At 32.0% G+C, this 25,495-nt stretch overlaps 1 protein-coding gene across 14 annotated transcripts in view; it reads right to left on the bottom strand.

Annotated features, from left to right (window-relative positions):
- FBXW7 (F-box and WD repeat domain containing 7) overlaps nt 1–25,495 on the bottom strand; it is a 190,241-nt gene that overhangs the window by 10,391 nt on the left and 154,355 nt on the right. For 13 of the 14 annotated variants that reach the window (XM_012783702.3, XM_012783703.3, XM_012783705.3 and 10 more), the window contains 4 exons: nt 19,469–19,551; nt 16,362–16,503; nt 6,962–7,096; nt 1,706–1,829 (listed from right to left, as the gene is read on the bottom strand). In XM_012783702.3, the coding sequence (XP_012639156.1) occupies nt 1,706–1,829; nt 6,962–7,096; nt 16,362–16,503; nt 19,469–19,551 (484 nt within the window). Of the gene's footprint in view, nt 1–1,705; nt 1,830–6,961; nt 7,097–16,361; nt 16,504–19,468; nt 19,552–21,963; nt 22,867–25,495 lie in introns of those variants that run through there. The other variant, XM_012783707.3, reaches the window with a different exon arrangement.

Genomic DNA, 25,495 nt, shown 5'->3' with positions numbered 1-25,495 from the left:
TTATAACAGTATGTAACAATAATGTAAAGTTTGCATTCTGTATGGCATATTTTTATATTCACTATTTCATTTCTTTCTCAAAGTTCGATTCTAGGAAATATTGGTGAGGATGTGCAGAAATTGGAATGCTTGTTCACTGCTTGTGTGAATGATGCAGCTGCTATAGAAAATAGTAGGGTAGTTCCTAAAAAAATTAAACATAGAATTAACATAGGATTTAGCAATTCTACTTCTGGATCTATACACAAAAGAATTAAAAGTAGAGACCTTGAACACATATCTGCCATCTATGTCAATAGCAGCATTATTTACAATTGTCAATAAGTGGAAGCAATCCAACTGTCCATCGATAGATGACTGAATAAATAAAACATGTGTATATGTGTGTGTGCGTGTGTACACAATGGAATATATATAGACTTTCAAAAGAAGGAAATTCTGATGTGCTATGACATGGATAAATCTTGCAGACATTATGCTAAGTGAAATAAGCCAATTACAAAAGGACAAATATTATATGATTCCATGTATATGAGGTACCTAGAATAGTCTAATTCATAGAGACAGAAAGTAAAAGGGTAGTTGCCAGAGGCTGGGGGGAAGAGGAACGGGGAGCTATATCAATGGGTACAGAGTTTCAGCTGGAGAAGATAAAGTTCTGAAGATGGACGGTAGTTTTGATTTCACAACAATGTGAATGTACTTAATGCCACTGAAGAGCACATTTAAAAATGGTTAAAATGATAAATTTTATGTTAGGTATATGTTACCACAATTTTTTAAAAGTCATCAAAAAATGATTCTATGAGTGAAGGTAAGGCAGGGTTGATTAATTCCACTTTATGTATATAGATACTTGAGCAGAAAGCTTTCATTGTTTAATCCAAACCCCAGACAGGGCAGAAGGAGGATTAGAAACCAAGTATCCTGGATCTTTACCTCAAAGCTTTGTTAACCTGGACTAACCATCAAAGCTCCCCGCTTGACGATAACCACCGACGGAAGGATCACCTATAGAGTAACTGTACCACACTTCATGGTTCTTTCTCAAAAATTTTCCTTCTGAGGTAAATAATATTTTTACTTTTTAAAAATGTTATTTTTATGGATGCCTACTAGAAAAAAAAAGTCCTCCTTTTAATTAATATGAGGGATACCTACTTCTCTACTATGAAAAGGGGTTAAAAAATCAAACAATCAGGCTGTAAGAACATAAGCTCCATGATATAAAATGGCAGTTCACAACTACTATATCCCCAGCATTTAAGAATGATTAGCTCACAGGAGGTGTTCAATATGTATTTATGGAAGAAAGTAATTAAATACTGAATATTTGGGTATTTAATTAATAATATAATTTTTGGATTTCCTTTAAATCATCCTCATCTTGACTTTTTCACTGTTTATTAATTCTACTAGCTACTAGGAGGCAAATCAGATATATTTGCTATTAGTTATTGGGCTTGTTAAAAGGGTTAGCTGCAAGATTTGGATCATCTGAATATGTGGATAACCTGTAGATTTTATTATAAGTATGTGAATGTAAATGAAGACTCATTCTGCGATAGGCTGTCAAAATTCCCCTTTTTTCATTTATCCAGCACTTTACCTGTACATGAAACTTATTTCTATCTTTCTACATGTTTTCAGAATCACTTTGCTTTTTCAAAATACAAACATATTCTTTATGCAATTTTGAAGTTACCCTCTTCTTTGCATTTCTCTCTCCAGAGAAGGTTGTCTTCAGCCAAAATTCTCCAGTAGCGACACGTCTGAGCCGCTTGTAGCAGGTCTTTGGGTTCCAGGAATGAAAGCACATAAAGTGCCAGCTAAGAAAAAGAAAAATTTGTAGTATAATGCCCATATATTTTAAAAAGTAAAGAAAAAATAAGTTATCTATTCTCCACAAGATGAAATACTTAAAGATAAATGTAACATAATTCTACATTCTAATTTCCAAAATTATGAGAGGCAATAACTTCAATCTTAAATATATACCAGATTAAAAACAAACACATATCCTATTGTTTTTTTACAAACTTTACTCCACTCTTTACCTCTTCAAAGAAAACTTATTAAATCTATCTCTGCTCTTGCCTTTACTCTGTGAACCTCAACTCAGTAATTTTTTTTTCAAACTTTATTAGTTGTTTAAACTTGTTGTCTATCTCCACTATAATGTAAATTCACTAAAGATAGGAACAAAATGTCTACCTGTCAGATATGAGATTTCTATATATTCTTTGTGGTATGACTTCAGATCATTTCTGATAGATACATATCATAATAGTTCTTCATCATGTCAAAGTGTTTATTATCACAATGAACTTTTGAAACATTTATACCCTTGACTGTAAATGACAAAGGGGTACAATTATTAAATAGTTCCATGGACATATAGAAGTAAATGGGTTCTAATTACTTTACACTGTTTATGAGGATTTTCTTGATGGGCCACATAGAGCTGTATATTTGAACTAGCTTTTTGTTATACCATTGTTTTAAAAACTTTGTTTACAATACTTGCAAACAATCAATTTATTTTTCAGTGTGTAAAGTCAATTCAAATAAATAAAGGAAAAAGAAAAGAGAAGAACAGGAATGCTAGCCTCTGACTATGCTTATTCAAGTAGCTTCATATATCACATAAAAATTTAAATTATGATAATAGGATAAGATTTAATTTAAATCAAGCAATAAACTTAAGTTTTCATATAAACTAAATGACAAGAATTAAAACAAACTATCATATAAAGGGCCAATGGTCACATAGGGAGTAAAAGCACAATCTGAACTATTTTTTGATGCTAAACAGGAATTACATAATATAAATTATGCTTCCTGAATGATTTTGTATATATAAAGAGTTCACCATAAATATTTTATATACAAAGTATTCCAACCAGCCAGTACTAGTTTAATACTACTATTGAGGAATGACACTGAAAAACTTTTCATAAAATAATTGTTTTTGGCCTATCAGAGAAGATAATTCAGCATTATATATAGAAACTGAGCCATTTAAAATAAAGAGATGCAACTATAGTCAATAATACTCATACATATAAATCTCAATATAGTACTTTGTAATGGATACTCCACAAGCCACTTAATTTTGAAATTACCAATCAATCAAAGCCTAGGCAGGTTTGCTTAGTGTCAGTATAACAGTAATGTGATATCATCATATTATTAACTTATGCAGAATTATAATTTAACATAGAAATTATCAGGCACAAAAATATTTGTGCAAAAGAGAAGCTAATTAATGCAAGACATTGAGAATGGTCACATGAAAAAGTCTATTCTTTTGCTTTAGTTATCTGATTAAAGTACAAATCAGCTAATTTACAGAAACATTCAATGGATTGTAAAGGCTGGGAAACAACAAATCCAGAACAGCTTACATTTCAAAGGCACATCCCAAAACCAATAGGTAAAATTTCTTTAATTAATAGTAATCAAGAGATCATCTAGTCCAGTGTCCACATGCATTAATGAGAAATAGAAACACTCAGGTGCTAAAGAAAGTTGAAGTGCTAACTCCATAGGTCACTGGCACGCTTTTCTTTAAAGTAGAAAAGGCCCTAAATCAACCATGAACTTCAACTTCTTAAATGTTTGTTTATTTACATCTAGCCTGTTATATCAACACATCTAGGTAATACAGAAAATATACAAAGCAAAACAGAAAAATATGAATTAAGAAATCAGAAAAGAAGCTCTAAACCAGGAAAAAGTAGAACATAAATATGCTGGCAATAATGTCTTACAAAGTTTTGAATTAAACTGCCAAGCAAAGAGGAAATAGTAAATAGTTAATATGATTCTTACTATGTATTATGAGGAAGTATACCAGTTCCTCAAAAGAAGCAAGGTTTAGTCATGAAAGGCTCTAAAATGGACGGAACGTCTGTATTCCCTCAAATTCGTATGTTGAAATCCTAACCCCTCATGTGATGGTATTAGGAAGTAAAGGCTTTGGGAAATAATTAGGTCATGAGGCTGAAGTTCTCATGAATGGGAAAGCTTTCATAAAAGGGACCCCAGAAAATTCTGTTGCCCTCTTTATGCCTCACCATGTAAAGACACAACAAAAAAGACAGAGGTCTACAATCTGGAAGAGTGCTCTCACCAGAACCCAACCATGCTGGCCTGCTGATCTTGGACTTCCTAGCCTCCAGGACTCTGAGAAATAAATTTTTGTTGTTTATAAGCTATGCAGTCTATGGTACTTTGTTACAACAGTCAGAACTGACACAGACAGGCTCTTTATGGGGAACACAGAGCAGGCACTGTCCTGAACTACATCTCTACAACAACTATAGTAGTTATGTGTTACATCTTTCTTGTAGACAAGTCAAATGGTCTAGCTAAATGAAGTTTTCTATTTATTTGGTTTAAGGTAAAATACAGATTAGTAATTCTTCCTAAGGACCACTTCTGTCAAAGAGAAGCTCTTAAATTGAAAACCTACTTCAGATAATTATCTTTTCCTTGCCCAGATATGTAATTTCAGTGAAAATCACTATTTAAAATTTTTTCTCTATAACCTATAGATTAATAAAAGATCACCACAGTGTACTTAAAAAGGTAGCCAATACTTCCCCAGAATTGCTATTTTTCAGTGGAATGAACTAGTCAAGGAAAAAAGTTTTTTAAAGAATAAAGAAAATGTTGGCTAATCCTATAGTAAGAATTTCAGGTTTTGCTCTAGATCTGTGGTCCACAACCGCTAGGCCACGGACCCACACCTGTCCATGCCTGCCCACTACACCGGACTCCCCCAACTGGGTCCATGGAAAAATTGTCTTCTATGAAACTTAGGAACAGCAGGAGGTAAGCAGCAAGTGAGCGAGCATATTTACAGCCACTCCCCATCACTCGCATCACGGCCTTAGCTCTGCCACCCCCCCCATCCCCCACTCCCTCTGTGGAAAAACTGTCTTCCATGAAACTGGTCCCTGGTACCAAAAAGGTTGTGGACCATTGCTGTAAATCATTTACATCTACAACATTATGATTTTCTTGGTATTTACTTACAAAAGAAGGATAACACTATTTATCACAAACTGCCCATGTGAGACTAGTGAGATTTTTGTCAAGCTTTCTGAGATTAATAAGTAAGTGCTGGTGAAGAGCTTTGAGATCTGTTTCAAGGAATTGTAAGAAAAATGTTACAAATCCATTTCCAGACATGAAGGTAGTAAGGTTTTAAATTGTAATACTTAGTCTCTAAGAAGATAATGTTAATTTTCTTAAGTACTTAGATCTATACCATTATTTCTCCACATATACAATAAAGCATTTTTTAAAATAGAAAAATTGTTTCCTAGTAGTTGAAAACAAAAGGGAAACACAGATGACATACTAAGCCATGTCTCTCCCTTAGTTTATCTCGTTCTACTTCTTTTTCCTCAGACAATTGTTAAAAGAACACCTAAGTCAAGAAATCCTTATTGGATTTACCCTGTTATTGATAATTTGTGCTTAGGTCTTAGACTCTTCAAAATAGTTTCATATTCTTCTGATTTTAAATCACAGGATTTGTGATTAAGAAGTTACTATGGAAATTCAAATAACACCTATACAAAACAAAAATATTCACCATTCTTAGAGATAAGCAGACATATTAGACTATAAGAAAGTCTGTATTTTATATCCTCTAAAATAAGGATATCAATAAGGAAACTATAGAGAATATATCAAAGGAGAATAAATTCACTCTCAAATACTTATGAAAGTGTTTCCTATTATTAATGTCCTTCTGGAAGCAAAGAGAGCTTATGTCGCTTTCATAAGCCAAATCTATTCAAAGGATTCAGTTTTAGAATGAGCTAGCAAGAATAAAAATTTTTTTCTGGAACAACATTATTTTTTAAAAGCACTCCAAAGAAAAAAATACTTCAGGAAAAAGAAATTTTCTTCACTTTGCTTTTCCCTGGAGTTATGTTTAGTTTCATACATTAAATATTATTTTATCTGATGTGAAATTATAATTAGAACTATCTTTAATGTCATTAGGATATTCAGAATAATTATCTAAAAGAACTGATTCTTTTTCTGTCCAAATTTTAAGTGTCAGGACCACTTTCAATGGTATACTAGTATTTTATATTATCTTCTCAACTGACATAGAATTAGTGGCATATACATAATAATTTATGAAAATATAAATAATGGGGACACTGATTATTTAATGTTATATTATTTCTGTTTGTTGACAATAGTGAAACTATTAAGTCTATAATAGCAATAAAAAACTACATTTAAACTATGCCTTGTTTATACAGTCAAGAATGTCCATGTGATCATAATCAATCTACGATAAAAATAATAGTGTCAGTTTTCATAAAAATATAAAAAGAAATGAGTATAAATAGTTCCCAAAGAAGTACTATAAGAATGTAATTAGTATGAGAAGTGTGTGTGTGTGTCTAATGGAGGAGGGAGGAGGATGATTAGCACGAAAAGATATACCTGCAAAATTCTATGTACCAGAGAACTACAATTCAATAGATCATAAAACTATTGGTCTTAAAGGATAAACAAACAACTAACTGATATAAAAAGTATTGCTATTGTAATGAGATCAAAATTTTTCAAAGATCCACTGTAATAATGAACATACCAAGACAATTAAAGGTTGGGCTTCAAATAACCTGGGAAAAAAAATCTTGGTAAAGAAATAAACAAATTAGTGAAATTCAATAGTTACTCTCATATATGATTTATTCAAGTAGTGGAAAGAAGTTACTTAGTCCATAAGCATACTTTAATCTGACAATTACATTATTAAGTCATGGCAGTTTATCAATTTACAGCCCTCTTTACCATTAATTAAGAGTGTTAAACTGACAATACCGAATACGGTAATTAGTATGACAATGTTTAAAGGTGGTAGTTGTTGAGTTATATATTCAAAAAGCAGACAATGAAGAATATAATTAATAATCCTTACCTCTTTAGGAAGTAAAGAAATAAAATCTCGTTGAAACTGGGGTTCTATCACTTGCATCATATGTTTTACTTGTGTTGGTTCACAACTATCAATGAGCTCATCTAATGCAAGCAATTTCTCTGGTCCACTCCAGCTCTATAGAAGAGAATTAGAAATTTTTATTATTTTAACAAATTATAAACTCATAAAGGAAAACCCATATCTGTACTCAGCCATATCTGAACAAAGTAGAGTTGTACAAAAAGTGGCTGTTTATAGTGACATTTTCTCCAGAAGGCATTTAGTCTCATCATCAAGCTTACTAATCATCTTTGTTTCGTAAAGCTTAAAAAAAGTCATGATTTTGACAGAAAAATTTTTTCATTACATTATTATATGTTTATCTACCATCAAGAAACTGGTTAAGAAACCAAAATTTTATTCCAGAAACATCATTTGGGGTTACTGAGTAAACAGGATATTTTGACTGATGATTTTTCTTTCTCTACATTCTTTCTAGTGGGCACCCATAAAATTTGATGGTTTTAATAAGGCACTCATCTGAGAGTTAGGAGGTTAGCAGCATAATTTAGAGAAAAATTAATAGCTGGATATATTACACATTTGAAAAGTGCCTTCCATAAATTAAAAGGGCTTTATGTAAAAATAATTTTAGATAAAAAACAGCAAACAACAGAAAATAGCAGCTGGCTTGGTGTAAAATTATGAACAAAGGCCAAAGGAGGGTAAGAAATAAAGTGCTACACTACGGAAAAACAAAAACACATAATTATACTTCAAAAATATAAGTTCCTTTAAACAATACAGGGGATTATTTAAAAAAACTTTTTCTCCAGTGAGGAACACCTGCACAGAAAAGCTATAATTCTTAAAGGAAAAAATTAAATTGAATAATTTAAAATGTTACACTTTCACAATAATTATATAAAACATTTAAATAACCTCATAATACTTAAGTGAAAGAACATCCTTAAGCAGGCCTTCATTTCTGTAAATCTATGCCAATTTAAATACCATTGTGAATTATTATGTCCATTTTGGAAATGGATGAATAGAAAATAATAGGTGAGGTTTTCAGTTATAAAGATCTGGATTTCGACATTCCATTTCTAGCTCAAATGAGGAAACTTGGATTTTGTAACATGTGAAACACATAAAAATGGAAAACTGAGATACATTAAGGATACAAGGAGCCTTATTTAAAATATTTTTTCAAGTATTTTAAAAAGTATTTATTACCCCTTTGGAATCTACAACAAACTTCGTTTCTTCTTTCCTATCATAAAGTATACATTATTGCACTACCATCATACATCTGAATAGTATTTATTTCCACAGTATATTCCATTTTGCCACCAATAAAGAAAAACACAGGCTCCAGTAAGTTGTGTTCTTTCCTTTTACTTCTACACATACATATACCCAGAACGTACACTTTGAATACTTACCTTGCATTCTTTTCGATCAGGGTGAGGATCTATACACAGAAATTTAAAAATACTCATATACATATATATACACATACATTATCAATTAAAAGCAGTTAATTTTGAAGTTTAATTATTTTGTGTGGTTTCTCTCATATAACTTCAAATACTGGCTCAAAAGTTACCTCTTTGACAAAATTTACACAGTAATTAATCACTACTCACTGATCTCTCACTATTTGGTATTAATAGAATAAATTCACTGATTTATTGATTTACATCACTCAACAGAATTTGAGGTGGGTTTTAATAGTATGGTGTTCCTCTCTATCTACATCATAGAGATTCACAGGTTTATACCTATGGGACATGCCCATTTTGGGTGATGGATAACTATGTCAGCTTGATTAAAATGCAACCTTAGGCCAGCTGCAGGGGCTCATGCCTGCAATCCCAGTACTTTGAGAGGCCAAGGTTAGAGTATCACTTGAGCCCAGGAGTTCAAGACCATCCTGGGGAACATAGTGAGACCCTATCTTTACAAAAAATAAAATTTAAAAAATTATCTGGGCATGGCGGCACACACCTGTAGTCCTAGCTACTCAGGAGTCTGAGGCAGGAGGATCGTTTGAGCCCAGGAGTTTGAGGTTATGGTGAGCTATGATTGTGCCACTGCACTGTAGCCTGGGTGACAGAAGGAGACCCTGTCATTAAAAAATAAAATAAAAATTTAATCTTCTTTGCATATATAAAGACCTGCTTCAAAAAATATTTTTGGATGTGCTTATAGTTAAATGTTGATATAAAAATAAAGATATCTATATACATTTCTATAATAAAAAGAGTTATACATCTTTCAATGTATAACTACTCTATATAATTTCTGTGTATTAATTATTTATAGTAATAGGTATTATGACTATTTCTAATTTAAGGTAATTAACTGTACCTATGTTTAATGTTTTCTTTTTTCAGTTAATGTACTATTGTTACTACTTTTTTAAAAAGAAAGGAATAGACTGGGAGGCCGAGGCGGGAGGATTGCTTGAGATCAGGAGCTCAAGATCAGGAGTTCGAAACCAGCCTGAGCAAGAGTGAGACCCCATCTCTACTATAAATAGAAAGAAATTAATTGGCCAACTAATATATATATAGAAAAAATTAGCCGGGCATGGTGGCGCATGCGTGTAGTCCCAGCTACTTGGGAGGCTGAGGCAGCAGGATTGCTTGAGCCCAGGAGTTTGAGGTTGCTGTGAGCTAGGCTGATGCCAGGGCACTCACTCTCTAGCCTGGGCAACAAAGTGAGACTCTGTCTCAAAAAAAGAGAGAAAGGAATAGAAAAACAGTATCAATACACAGTATATAACTGCTAATAGGTAAGAAATATCTTTTATCAAGGCTTTTAGTGTAGGGTATAGAATGAAAAAAGAAGCCAGAACAGAAGATAAATAATTAATTCAGATCTCAGGGAAATGCTTGAAACTATGTCAGAAATGTCTATATATTTAAGACAAAGTCCACGGCAAAAATTATGCCTATGTAGCAAAAAGTTTCTATGATTTTAAACAATATTTTAAATAATATTTTTATTTTGTTTTAAAGAATATTTAATAAGAATCAAATAAAATTTAAGATGTCTTAATTTAAATTATATACATTCAGTAGATGCTCTTTGCAATATATTATTGAAAAGTATATCACTGAAAAAGATTAGTAACATAAGACTATTTCCACTGACCACACACATCCAACAGTCTAATTACTTAAAATCATATCTCTTAGGTCATTCCAACAAAGTCTGAAGCGTACAGATAGCTTTCCTCCCTCTAGCCTGGATTTCTTCCCTTTACACAGAATTGCTTATTTGACATCTATTCTTGGATATGTAATAGAAATTTATTATGTTCATTATCTTTCTCTCCAAATCTGTACTTCCAAAGTCTTCCTCATTTCAGTAAAAGCAACTCTGGTCTACGAATGGCTCAGGCCAAAAACTATGGAGTCAGCTGTGACTCCTCCCTCTTTTTCACCATCAGATGGCTCTCATCCAAATGAATTCTATAGCCTGAAAGTTCAAAATATATTTAGAATCTGACTATTACTACACTGGTCTAAGCTACCAGTATGTGTCACCTCAATTATTCCTAGAATCCCCTAACCAGTTTCCTGGCTTCCTACTGTTGCCCTCCTTTTTAGTGTCCACACAGTACTCAGTGATACTATTAAAAGTCACTCAAAATCTTCTAGAGGCTTCCCACTTCACACACAATTAAAAAACAAAGTCTTTAGGTTGGGCTACAAGGTACTGATTTTCTCTCTATTCCTGTCCTTTCTCTCTTCCTTCTTTACTCTGCTTGCTATACACATTCTTTCTGGGCCTCAGACATTCTAGGCATGTTCTGCTTCACAGCCTTTTCACATTCCTCCTCTACACACCTACACGGCTTGCTTCCCTACTTCTCTCTCTGAGATCTTCTCTGGGTAACCTTCCTAAAATTGCAACCCATTCCAGACTCCTCCACTCCGTTCTCTCCTGCCTAGAATGTAAGTTCCACAAAAAAGGGGTTTTTGTCTATTTTATTCACTATTGTATCACAGACCCAAGTAGGGCCTTGCACATAATAGGTGCTCAATCAATATTTGTTGAATAATAAGCGAATCCCTGAAGAGTCAGGAAATACTATACCAATGTTATCTCAAAACTCTCTAGAGAGTATTTCTATTCTTTTTATTTGATGGTATCACTAGGACATGCTTGCTTAGTCTGAGTCCAAGAGTGGATTTGAATTTTGTATACATACATGATTTAGCAGCAAAAGAAATATATATTAATGTGAAAACTTTCCAGTTAATGACTATATTAAAACAAAAATAATGACAACCCACAATAACATTTTATGAGGAACAGTGGAAAGAGCACTGAATTGTGGAGCAAGAAACAACTTTTAAAGGAGATACTGTCACTACAGGTTGCAATTTAACTTCTTCAGGCCCTGGCTTCTTTATCTGCAAAAGGAAGTGTTGGATAATTCCGAGTATTATTATTTTACTTCTAAAATTACTTCCTTTGGCCTTTCATGGTAAGGTTATATTGGAACATACTGAAGAGGAGAGGAAAAACATTCCATATTCAGAAGCAAATTTTACTTTGTGGGCAAAATTGCAAATGCAAATTTGAAAATTCTGCATGGGGGGTATTTTTATTGCATGTAAATTAGAGCATACAAGCAGCAAAGATGAGACGAAGCAGCACTAAACTGCAATCAGGAGCCTGCTACAACAGGACTCACTGTGGAACCTATGGAAGTCCTGTAATTAATATGAGACTCAGCAACTTCCCCTATATAACTAGGGATCATTCAGACCAGAGAGGTTCCCAAATGCTGGACAAGGAAAGTAAGAATCACAGGGTCCTACAACCCACATTAGAGAGTCTGACTCAATGGCTGAGATGGAGCTGAGGACAGTTTGTTTTTTAAACACAAAACTCATCCAGTGCTGATGCAGGTAATTCACAAACCACCATTTGGGAACCACTGGTCTGGATGATCCTTATTGTCCCAATTAGATATAATATTTTATGACCTTGGGTAGGGTAGTATTGTGTCTGAATTTCATATGGTGAAGAACTCACTTCTCTAGAGCCTCCAGCAAATGGTTACCCATTCTGCTGGAACAGTTCGAGGGCCGGAGTGCTCACTATCTCTTGTTCTACTGTGGGCCGGTTCTAATTGTTAAGTTCAACTTAACATCAAAATCTGACTCAAAGAATATGACTCAGGATTTACTTTCTGAAGACACTAAGAATCAGTCTGTGTCTACTTTTATACAAAAGTCTTTGAAATACTAAAGACAGACACAACATTTTCCTTTAGTCTTCCTCTGAATACATTACTTTCTTCAACTCTTTCACACACACACATTTTTTAACCATACTGTCCCAAATATAATTTCAAAGTAATAAATTCATCCTCTTTGGGCACTAAGCCATAGGTTTTAATCTTTTGTTGACTAGCAAATAAGATTTAAATAAGGTAAGTCAGGGAACATGTACAATTTCTAAGTGTTCTCATGAAACTTGATTAAATCCTTCAATAGAATAGTTTTTACTCCACTTTTAATATCAAAAGTATTTTGTATTAGTAAAATGGTTTTAAAAATATTTCGAGTATATCAGATTTTTCCAAAATATATACATAGCTATAATGCAAGTATGTTTGAATTAAAATAATATAAAGCTAATGACAATTGTATAATGTTAAAGTTCTTCTACCAACTTTATATTTGATCCTCACAGCAATACTGTGAAGCTAATGTTAATAGCCCCTTTGTAGACTTCAGAAAACTGACGCCCATAAAGGCCATTTCTTGACCAAGGGAAGAAACAAACTAACATTTACTGAATCCCCATTATATTTCCAAGTATAACTTTAAACACCTTTACATGCTTTCTCCCTTTTGACAACTTTTCAGTGTTATATCTGTTTTAGGGGGTATACAATAAAGGTAAAAGTAGTTACACAATATCAATAAAATTACCCAGCTACTAAGAGGCAAAGTCAAATTTGAACTAAGACATTTTTCTTCTAAGTCATGTGTGCTTCTCATTCTCTCAGATGCCTCTGAATATAAATTTCAACATAAAAGAATGTTCATATCATTAGTGTCTTTACCAAGCCTGAAAATTTCATTGAGAAACCACATATTAACCCCCAAATGATATAAACAAACCAAAAAAATGACCAATCCTCTCCCCCAAAAGTTAACAATCCAAAGTATCAATCTGTCTGCCAAAATAAGTAGAATTGATGGCTACTGAAAAGTCAAATGGCACAAAATTTCTGTTTTTTGTTTTTGTCTCTAAACTGCACTTCTTATTTTGCAGTGGCATTTTGTTTCAATTTCCTTTTATCCAAAATGGTGTATCATTTGTTCTCATTCAATCTATAAATTAAGTACACAGTACTTTGTCAGAATAGAGGGAGCCGGACCAAAACAATGCTGTTATCACTGCCTTAGGAGCAACAGCAGAACAGTAAGGGGACAAGCTCTCCCATTTTGCTTGTTATGCAACAGAACAATCACCATTAAATGCCCCAACAGCATATCTGTAGAAATCATGCCAGTTTAATGAGCCCTCAACTATACCACATAGGTCAACTCATGACTCCCCCACTTTACTATGAAATTTTATCTCTCTACAAGTTCAGCATTAAAGCATTATAAGCCTTTAGACAGGTGATTCATTTCTAGTTACTTTGGCACCAGCCCTGAAAATAAAGGGCAGTGTACAACAATGAGGCCCTGGGTGCATGGCCAGAGATTAACATGGTACTCAAAAGATCAAGGTCCTGATCTACCTGCCTAGTTGGCCTTTTGTTGCTATAGATTTCTTTGCTACAGAATATTTATCTGAAAAAAAAATTATAGTACTGTACCTGCAGGGATAATTCCACATGTTATTACTGTTAACTAAGAACAAGTTTTCTTCACTGCACCTACTTCTCATATGAAAAAACAATCAAATGCTTTTATAGGACCAAACCCTACCCTAACATTCTCTTATTTATTGAATAAAAGTTTACTGAATAAATTTTCTTTAAATTAATATTTCTGGAATTGGGATGCATCTAAACAGCCTATGGTATCTTAGATTTGATGAAATACAGTATGTGGTAACATTTGGACACTTATTAAAAAAGTATGAGCTGGCTAAACAAGTAACATTGTACAAAGTACTCTCTAATATACCCTCACTGTAAAAATAAAGCTTAAATACTTCCTACTATCGATCAATTTTAGAGAAGAGTTCCCTTAAAATTGGGAAATACCCTACCTAGATGGCTAGCAAAGAGTATTTTGGTACTCCAAAATATTTTGGAAAGAATGGACCCACCACATAAAAAATAAATCTTACTCTGAACTACCTCTGATAAGAAATAAACCTTTTCATATTAAAATAAGCATTTTGGAAGGCTGTCTACAATGATGCTAAAGCTATTGCTAATAGTGTAATTTTTGATCATGTTGACATCTTCTTATAAAAATGATGGAAACCAGCTCGGCCCTACTCAATGCTGTGTTGCTCACACTACATGCATGTGTAAACATGACCACACACCCATATTCCTATCTCCTTGGGTTAATCAGAGATGACAGAAATCTTTACAGTATTTCTTTTATGACTACATAAATGTCTAACTTTTATTTTCACCTTTTATTGATGGATACATTTTTTAAAGGATAGGACACAATTAAAAACTTAAGAATTCTGAAAAAATAAACATTAACATTTTAAAACAATATCATGAACCTCAGGTAAAAGAACTCATGGAGAGAAGAGAAGTAGGCATAATCTTTGGGTTTGAAAAAGTAAGGTTAATCAACAAATGATTATGAAAACTTAAAAAAATAATCTTTGTAATTGCAGTGGTTCATAACATATTAAAATATTATATATAAAATATAACTTTCATTCCTCTAACCCAGAGATTCTTAACCTTAGTACTACAGACATTTTGGGGCTGGATAATTCTTTATTGTGGGAGGCTGCCCTTTACATTGCCTTTGCCCACTAGATGCCAGCAGTGTCCCGCCCCCCCCCCACACACCCTCAGTTATACAACTCAAAATGTCTTGAGACATTTTTGTCTCAACCAGGGAAAAAAACAATCCCCGATGAGAGCCAGGCTCTAATCTTTTGGTAATCAATTGAAAAAAAGGTAATGCCAGTTTTTCTGAAATCACGTAAAGGGTAGAAAACAACTTTAAAAATCCATTTAAAATACTGCTTCAAGTGAGTTTTCCAGCTATAGAAAAAAAAGTGACACATTTCATTTTTGCCTAGGTATTTAAAATATTAGGATTTAGAAAAGTAATTTAAAAATCTGAAATACCATATAAAATCAAATAAAGTATCTTTTTCAATCATTATTCCTTATGCATTCATTAAATACCCCCACCATTCAAGCAGACAGAGGTAGTTTAGTTATTTTATATTAGTATTATGGCTAATATCAGATATCTTCACTTTATATAATTTATATAATTTATTATTTGCAAAGAATAATTAAGCTTAATCCATGCCAACTATTTTGCTAAATACTTGACTTATATGCACTATCTCTTTGGAAGAAGAGATTAATCAATTTAATGTCACAGTCTTACGTTATAAAATTCATAATATTCAGGTTTGGTTGTAAGTAATCTTCCCAATAAATGTTCCAAAAATTTAAATACTATTTAAAATTTAGTAATCAGAATTTGAACATAGTAAGCCATATACAAGCATGGCATTGATGAAAGAAGCTTCATTAACTCTATTAGGGTTCTTAAATTACTCTTAAATGCCTATCTTACAAGTAATGCAGTTCAGAAAACAAGAGTACATTCAGCAACCCAGAAACCCAAACAGAAAGGAGAAAAGGAAGAAAGGTCTTATTATTTAAAAAGCAATAAAAAATGCAAATGCACACTTACACAAAATAAGCATTGGACTTTCTCAATTATTACACTTAAAAATTAAAATGAGCTCCCTTATTTTTAATAGCATTTTAAACTTGAAGTATAGGTCACATAACAAAATTCATCATTTTAAAGTGTGCACTTCAGTGATTCTGAGCACATCTACCTTGCTGTACAACCAATACCACTATCCAATTCCAAAATACTTCCATCACCTCAAAAAGAAATCCTGTACCTATTAACATGTAGTCCCTCTCCTTCCTCTACTGCTTGGCAACCACCAATCTACTTTCTGTCTCTATGTATTTGCCTATTCTGGACATTTCATATAAACAGAATCAACACATGGCCTTTTGTGTCTAGCTTGTTTCACTTAGCATAAAGATTTCAAGGTTCATCGCCGGTGTAGCATGTAACAGTACTTCATTCTTTTTTTTATATCTGAATAATCCCTTATTTTTTTTCAGCAGTAAGCAAAGCATTTTAAGTACTGTGTTTAGATATGTCACCTGAAACATTTTCAGCCATTCCTGGAGGCCTGTAGGTGGCTGGACAGACGTAATTCTGCGCCGTTGTTGCCCTTGGCCATTGGCTGCTCTCAGGTCCCCAAAAGTTGTTGGTGTTGCTGAACATGGTACAAGCCCAGTGGTACTATAAAAAATACAAGGATGAAAGCAAAGATAGATATTTATTAAGAATAATGGCCTCTAAGAAGAATGATAATCTGGCATATTTCAAACATCAATCCAATTATTACTTATATTTGCGAATACCAAAGTGTGGGGGGGTACACACACCCTACTTTACTATTCTTAGATTAAGTTTCTTCCCTCCTACATAAGCACCTGTTATCATCCCAGCAATGCTAGCTGCAGCCAAATGACAAAAATCTCCATGACAAAACCAAAAGTCTTTGATACATACAAATAACGTTAAAATATTTCCTTAGAATCTACTTCTCCTATGACTGGTCTTTAGTCATATAATTAAATAAAAGTTTAAATATACTTTATAAAAACAGGTATGACACTTTATGAATGCTTTTTAAAAATTCAGATGTAGAAATAGTATGTTCAAATGTTTTAGATTTCACTAGTCACGTTATTCCTTAAGTTTGCCCCAGATGCCTCCAAAATTGTATATAATATTCCTCTCCAATTTTTATTGTTATTTATAAAGTTTGGTATGGATATTTGATAGGAATCAGCCTTAATTAGAAATACATTTATTCAAAACAGGTTAAGTATTGAGAACTTATTAAATGCAAAATTCAATAACATGAGGTCATCTAAACATTTTTATCTAATAATTTCAATTTTGAGACTTAACTTTTCAAACAAAAAAACTTAAAATTCAATTTTGTTACTAGTAAAATGGGGGACAATCACTAGATGATCTATTCTAAAATTGTCTAACTCTCCTAAAAATGACAAATAGTAGAAATAATATAGTTATAACTATAATATTAATATATTAAGCTTTACTTTCTAACTTCTGTATCTAATTAAACTATTTAAACTCATGGTAAATACTGAGTATTTTAGAAACATTTGGAAAAAAGGAGCAGGAAGATTCATTAAATAAAATTACATTCAAAAAGTAATCCTCTATCCATTTGAGTATAATAAAGTATTTTAAATCCAAAGAACACATACAAATTGCATAATAATAGTTGAGCATCAACCTCTGATAAATTACTAATAAAACAATTCCCCCATTTTTTTTCTATCCAACATATTTCATTATCTTATTAAAAATGTATCTCAATCACCAGATTTTACAGAAAAATCCTCATATCTACCCCTTTAAATCTTTTAACATTAGACATCTAAGACAATTTCTACATTCACGAATGAAATCTATCTTTTCTTCTTTCAAATTCAAAAGTTCTATTTTTTTCCTCCAAAATAAAATAGGATGTGCTTTATAATTCAAATTTTCTATGAAAAAATGATGAAAAACCATAGCTTTATCTTACTAGCACATCTGTCAAAAATATCACCAAGCATCAAATATACACCTTCCTAACTGACAAAGTGTCCAAAAACACATGTAAATAAATGTATTAGTTGGTCTAATTTTGCTTTAGTAAAAGTATATGTTAAAAGGCTAAAAATAAAACTTTTGCCTTCTCAGTTGTTTTCTCAATACAAAAAATGGGCAATTCAATATAAATTTTACTAAAATATGTCCTGAAATAAAAATTTAACACTCATTTATTATAAGTTGCCTTAAAAACAACTGAATAATGTAATACCTTCATCTTGGTATCAGCCATATTAATAGAAGACCAAAATAATATGGTTGACTGGAATCTATACATTAAAAAATACCATTAACAGTTAGTTTAACATTAAACTCAACTTTCTCATCCAAGAAATACCTTATTATGGCTAGAAAGAAAAAGCAAAATGAAGTGAATAGTTTCACTTGTCCCTCTATCCCTCCAAATCCTCTTGAGGAAGTGCCAAAATACAGTAAAATTGTCAAAAGGCAAAGAGTATGAGAGAGGGGGACAGTTAATATGAGAAAAATCACACAGAAAAGCAGTTCCTGAATAACCAAGAGATAGCTTTATTTTTCTCTTCTGTACCATCTCTCCACTTTTTGTATGTATGACTATTCTTGTGATTTCTAAATTTCATAAAAGAACATTTGAAAGAAATATTTTCAACAATGGAATGAAATAAAAATAAACGGCTCCCCTGAAAAAAAAGAGATGCAAACTGTAATAATGTTCAATCAAAAAATACTTACATCAATGTTAATTTTATTGCATCTTATAGAATAACATTTACTTTCAAAATATTTTGAGAAAAAGAAGAACTGTCATAATCATGAATTTCCTATGGTTTCTATTGCTAACTCTCAATCAGTTATTAAAAGAAGTGACAACTGCACTCAATAAAAAAGACCAAAAAAACCTCAAGATACTTTTGTCATTTAAATTTTAAAATACAGCATTCCAAGTGACATTCAAAGCCATTTTTAATTGGTTAGGTAATAGATTTTGTGCTTAAGTTAGCCTAATTAACGTGAGAGTGGGAAAAGTTCTCTACTAACATAAAATCCAAAAATGACAGACGAACACAGGAAACAAGATTAAAATTTTATTTAGTTGTTATGGAAACTATTCTACTGGTATAGAAATGCTGTGTTAAAAACATAAGACCTATCAAGCCAATAAAAGGGAATTTCTAACATACTAATTTCATGAAATAAGATTTAGTAACTGTGAGATTTATTTCACTGCTAAATAAATGTATCTTCAATTTTGCATATATAAATATGTACCCTAGAACAGCTGTTGCTATAGTAACAAGATATATTTGTTCATATTCATATTTTATGGTTTACTTTTTAGAATTCCTTAAAAATTGTGATTTTAAAATTTTGTTCACAGGATAATTTCTGCTTGTATCTTACTTCATGATAGTCCTTCTTCCCCGTATTTAAAATGATATATTTCTCAATTTCCAGTAATCTCAAAATGTATTAAACAGTTAATAGCACAAGTAACATTATTCTATGAGGATAAACTAAAAGAAATGCCTTCAGAATCAACTCTAAAAAACATGAGAATCATGAGATATTCAATTATTTTATTTAATATTACCTTGTATATTCTGAGACTTTGCATGGTTTCTTTCCCAAAGAAAAAGAGCGGACCTCAGAACCATGGTCCAACTTTCTTTTCATCTATAAGGTAAAAACAAATAAGAAAGGTTTGTAATAAAAAAAAAAAATCATCTGTCCAACTATCAAATCTTGAGTTAGCATTGTTAATATTAAAAAACTCTTAAATTTTTGTATACCTACAATGGTAACTATCTAGTTAATATAGAAAATAAATGTTTTATGATTTCTTCTATTTGTTCTACTTTGTTTTATTCTTAACAGACCAGAAACGTAAATTTTTCACCCTAATATTTGTCCAGAAGAACAGTATATGGTGATTTGAAAATTGATGTTCCATATATATATATAAATATATATATATATTTCTTGAAGTAATATACCTTTTATGTTTTCCAGATTAATAACATAGGGAAAAATCTCATGTTAATCCACATAGAAAAGAATCATATTTAACATGCTTTCCTCACTAATCTTCAGTTTCTTTAAAATCATGTTTCGAGAAAAACAAATTCAAAATTTCAATATCAGAAATAAGTATAGAAGTAACTAACTGAATTTTAAACACACATATCATAAAAGGGTAAGGAGCACTGTAAATAAAATAATCTTGAAGTGTGATTATAAAAAGGTATAAAACAGTATAGGCAAAAAGGACAGTTTTTAAAAGTAAATCCACAATAAGAGAGAAAACTGGGGCAAAAAGTCATCAACTGATATATACACAGAATACAGTTCTATTGACACTCAGGACAAAATATTCTAACTTGAAAAGCAACAACAACAACAAAAGATTTTAAAATAATGAGTTATGCCTCTTTATAAGGTATACCCAAAATCTACATTTTTAAGGTGCTCCATTGTGCCACGTTATGCTATAAATACATTCAGAACTGCATTTTGTCAACATCAGTATTGAAATATTTTTATATTTCACTATCGGTTGAAATATTTTTATATTTCACTATCGGTTAACTGAGGTAATCTGATTATACGGACATTTTAAAATTAGAAAATAAGATATGGTAAGATTCAACTTTCTCCATTTCAACAACCCCTTTCACATTTGCGTCTACTAATTAATTACTGTATTATTGCAAGTTACAGGAGGGAAAAAAACTCAGAGTGATAGATAGCTATCCTCATTTTTATAATACGGTAAAAACCTTTGCTTTGCAATAGTCTTATTTTCCTACCTATTGCCTCACATGGGAACATCATAACATAGCATGATACAATAAAAATACTAAAGAGAACCAAAGAGACTTTAAAAACCTTTTTGAACCACATTGAATAAAAAAGACTATTTTTATCATCATAAAGAAACTCTTCTAAAATATAGGGATGATCTTATGCTGTTAGGGGCTAGAGGTGAGAGTAAAACAAGCTCATCCACAATATATACCTTAGTTCATGAAATACATATTGGAAAGAAATGGAACTGATCTGGTTTCTTCTTCCCTTCAGAAGTTTCTGTACTCATCATATTGTTTTAAAGTGATTCCTCTTAAAAATCATTATTTTCTTTCTCCAAATAATTTTATTAAAAAGTAAGCATAAATATAAAAGCTGTAGTATACAGGTAGCCACGTGCTTGCATGTATATAATTTATAGATACACATATATATATACATACAAATAAATCCATCAGGAAGGTCAGTCAACACAGATTACCTTAAAATCTGGTTTTCTGATAACTTCCAAAGATTCTTATTTTCATAATTATTATGAAAAACTTTCATATTTATTCTAATTAAGTCTATAATGCTGGCTTTCCGAACTTCCTAGGAAATCCTGTAAATACCAATGGGAAAATGCCATTTGCCACTAAAAGCAAACTTTATTTTCATCTTAGAAATCCTTTAATGAATAAACATGCCCCAAAATGTGTACCAAAAAAAAAAAACCACTGAAAAAGGGGTTTTTAAAATATTTTATAAAGCAAAGCACCTTCTGTATGACTACAGAAATCTTTTCAATATTGTACTATTTACTGAAAATACTGACTTTAGAACCAAAAATTAATTCTGCAATTTTTTGAGAGGCACAGAAAGTAAATATGACCTCTTTAAATATTCTAGAGATACTATACTTTAAGAGAGTCAACTAATAAAAAAGGAAAAACTATATATAAGGTATAAAAAAATTAAAGGCAAAAGGCTCACTAAAATCCAACTAAGGAGAGAGTATTTCCAGGTCAGCATTTAACGGAGCACATTTCTAAAGTCTGAATATTTTTTTACTGAAAAATTCTCAGATTCAAATATGCTTCTTATGTTAAACTTAAAGCTTTTTCCAGCTTACAATGTCTTTCCATTATTTGCTTACATTCATGATATAAAACAGAATACCAGACATCCAGCCACCCACCAAAATTAGAGGATACTGCAGCCATCTCTGATGATACAGATTTTCCTTCTCAGGCAGGCACACACACACAATCACACAGCATAGGAAGAAAACAGATTACTTACTTTGTAAAAAATCATTTTTAATGTGCCGTAGAAACCCATATTTTCTGTATTTTTCCCCTTCAGTGATTCTGTGCCCCCGTGTGTCCGGCTGCTTGGCAGTCTCTGACAATATAAACCTTTTTCAGGTAGGTATGTCACAGATTCTAATGTGGACATGCTCAGGCACGTCAGAAAAGGAAGATTAGGGAGCAGAACCGGCAACAAAACTCCACAGTAAAGGCAAATGCAGCTCAGTATCAAACCGCTTCCTCGGGACACACATACATACATGCAGCTTGACTGAGGAGAACTCGAGGGAATAATGAGAGAGAACCGAGAAGATTATTGGAGGAGACTGTGCCCTGTCAAAGCCTTGACTGAACAGATTCCTCCCTCAGCAGCAGAGGGATCAGATTACATCTTCCCTTGAACACAGAATGGTGCAGTCCAGGATTCAGCAATGCAGACTGCACATCAATTATATGGTGATCCGCTCCAGGGAACCCGTAAGCACACAACGCACTGAACAGAGGGAGCATGTGGGCAAGCAAATGAGACCGCCCCCACACGACAGCCCCCTCTCCCCTTTCAAACTTTCAGGAGGTTATTTTTGTATTTTGTAAAACCTGCATTTTTGAATAGTTTTAAATAGCAAGCAACATTTCCACAAATAAGTCCTATCAGAAACATTTTGGAAATGGGATATATTTTCATGCGGTCTCCCCCCCAAAAAAGAAGCAAAGCAGGTGATTTTCACTGTCACCCTACTACTGTAGTCCTGGCACAGACTGATCAGATTCTTCAAGTAGTTTAGATGGTACAAAATGGGCAATCTCAAAAGGAGAAATTAAACATTTTAGGGGGTGACTGACAATAAAATAAACCAGTTTAAAATATACAGCATTTGTAGAAATTATGTAATAAGTTACATTTTAACATGCATATTTCTTATATTAAGATTTAATAAAAAATATTCCCTATGCTTTTCCCTTTCTTTTAAAACACAGTAATTTTCAAGAAAATTACTATACAATTCATCAATCCTTATAATCATGATAATATCTGTTTAAGATTGACAAACTAGTACTACCTAAGTGTATAAAGTTTGGTGAAAGGCTATTTCCTCCCAAAAGGAGTAAAAGCTGTGCTCATTGGAGAGTCTTACCCTTATATTCTTGTTGTTAATTTAATCTTGAGTAAACAGAGGGCTTTTACTTCCAAAATTATTTTGACAATACATATTGCTTATCATTAAAAAGGCATTTTACATAATAAAGGTACCAAAGTTTGCCTGAAGGCAACATTTTTCTTAGAATGATTACTACACAAATTTAGATATTTCATCTTGCAACTTGCTTCACAACTAGCTTCAGAGGCAATTATAAGATTCCTTGGACTAGAAAGGCCCATTATTAAGGGTCTAGTTAATTAACTCCTACCCTCCCCATTAATGTTCTTTATTACAAGTAAACTGTGTGCCTACAGTTATTTAAAGTACTTAGAAAGTTTCTCCAGAAAAAAAGAAATACTATTTGGACTTACTGCATTTTAATATTCTCTGCTATGGCGTCAAATGACTTTCTTGAGCAAAATGATTCAAAACACATAAAGTAGTATTGTAATTTTAAAAATAAAAATGTTTATCATTATAACTAAGACCTTAGACCAATATAATGTTTTTTCCTTTAAAACATAAATGAAAATAAGATAATGTAAAGTTTTATGAAGATATATATCTTAGGTTCTCTACTGGAAATTATATTCTATTGTCTTTTTATCTTTTTAAAAAAATCTCCTACCTGGCTCTTAATTTTTATCCTCAGAAACAATGTGTACATGTACCCAGAAGTTAGGTTTTTAATAATCAGAAGACATTTATTCTAAATAGCCACTTCAAAGGGAAATTCTTTTAAAATTGAAATCTCTTACTCTTAGCAAAAAAATCTAATTATAAGGAATGGACCCATAAATCCTTAAGCTTCTGAACATTCATGACTCAGGAAAGGAAAAAAAAAGTATTTCCCTCCCTGTTCTGGGCTATCTGAAGAAAATAATTATAAAATGAAAACCCAAAATGTCCTTTAGAATTGGTCAGTGGTAACTAGGTTGTCCTAAGACAAGTGGAATACCAGTTTATACTTCGACTTCAACTGAAATCATGTCTTATCTCTAGCTGAACTAATCTTTTCAAATTAAGTCTACTCAGTTAATAAGAGAAGAAATTCCATAAAGCAGAGGATGCTGTCTCAAACCCTAAGGAGTTTAAAGAAGAAAATATCTCTTGATTTTGTACAAAGGAATGGTCTCATGACTACATGGCTCCCACTTACGGCTATGAAGCTACAGGAAAACCTGTTACCCACTAATGTTTATTTATATGTAGGTATATATGGTATATTTTCATGTTTTATTTTTGAATAAAGGTAAAGTATTTACATGATTCAAAATAATACACAAAAAAGTATATATTGAGAAGTCTTTCTATCACCACACATCCTCCATCTATCATGGTTCCCATTTGGGAATAATTTTTATTAATTTGTTTATCCTGTAAGTGAGAAGTATAAATGTTTATGTGTACTAATAAAGACCTTATTTTCCCAAGTATTTTAAAATTCTTCCTAATATATTGTTTATAATGTTAATTTGAACTATGAAGAATTTGTCAAGTAAGCTAGTCAACCAAGCCTCTTTGAATTTTAAATTTAATAGAATGAAAATGATTTTCAACATTCTCTGAAGTACCATCAATGAAAATTGTGATCTATGTTACTGTCATCATAATCTATACATGAGCAAAGAAAATGAAATCATTCTCACATTCCTATTTTTGTCAGTCTTGGCTAAAATACAGATGTTTAGAACGTTATTCAGATTTAAATTTTTAGTAGAATGATATTTAAAAAAGTCTTTGGGTGTTTGTATCTATATCTATCCATCTCACCCCTTACATTTTGAACCTTAGATCATCAGTCCATTATCTATGTTAAATAAGCTTATTTTTAAAAAGAGATATTTTATGTCTTATGTTATTAATAGAATGTTAACAAGTCCATTGAAAAGAAGGTTAGGTAGTCAATCACAATAGTTAAGAAAATGTTTATGTTTGTCATTCAAATTTTTAGAATATCTCACCATATTATATTATCATACAATAAACAAAATTTTCATGTAATTTCAGTAGGCAATAATTTTTCCCATTGTATACAAAATTATTTCTTGTATTGACTGACAACCTATAAGCATTATTGAAAATCCATTAGCAAGGGGAATGACCAAAAAGGAGGTCCTAGAATAGAATTCATCTGCTAACTCTGACCCAATCCTCATTTCATTACAACTTCATTGAAGCAGACATAGGAAAAGAATGGATAATAGCAGTAACTTGAGGAAAAAAATAGCACAAAGATATGATGATGTACTATCCCAAAGTATAAGCCTCTGGGGAACAATGGTGAGTAGAATGATTAACCTGTGAGGTAGTACAAGAGAAATGGCTCTTTCTGAGCAAATGGCTCAGACGACTTAATTTTATTAGAAGGGCAAGTTGTGG

This window comes from Microcebus murinus, chromosome 15 (assembly GCF_040939455.1).
Source record: "Microcebus murinus isolate Inina chromosome 15, M.murinus_Inina_mat1.0, whole genome shotgun sequence".
NCBI classification, from domain to species: domain Eukaryota; kingdom Metazoa; phylum Chordata; class Mammalia; order Primates; family Cheirogaleidae; genus Microcebus; species Microcebus murinus.
Note: the sequence above shows the minus strand (reverse complement) of the source record. Positions and strands in the feature narration are given on the sequence as shown.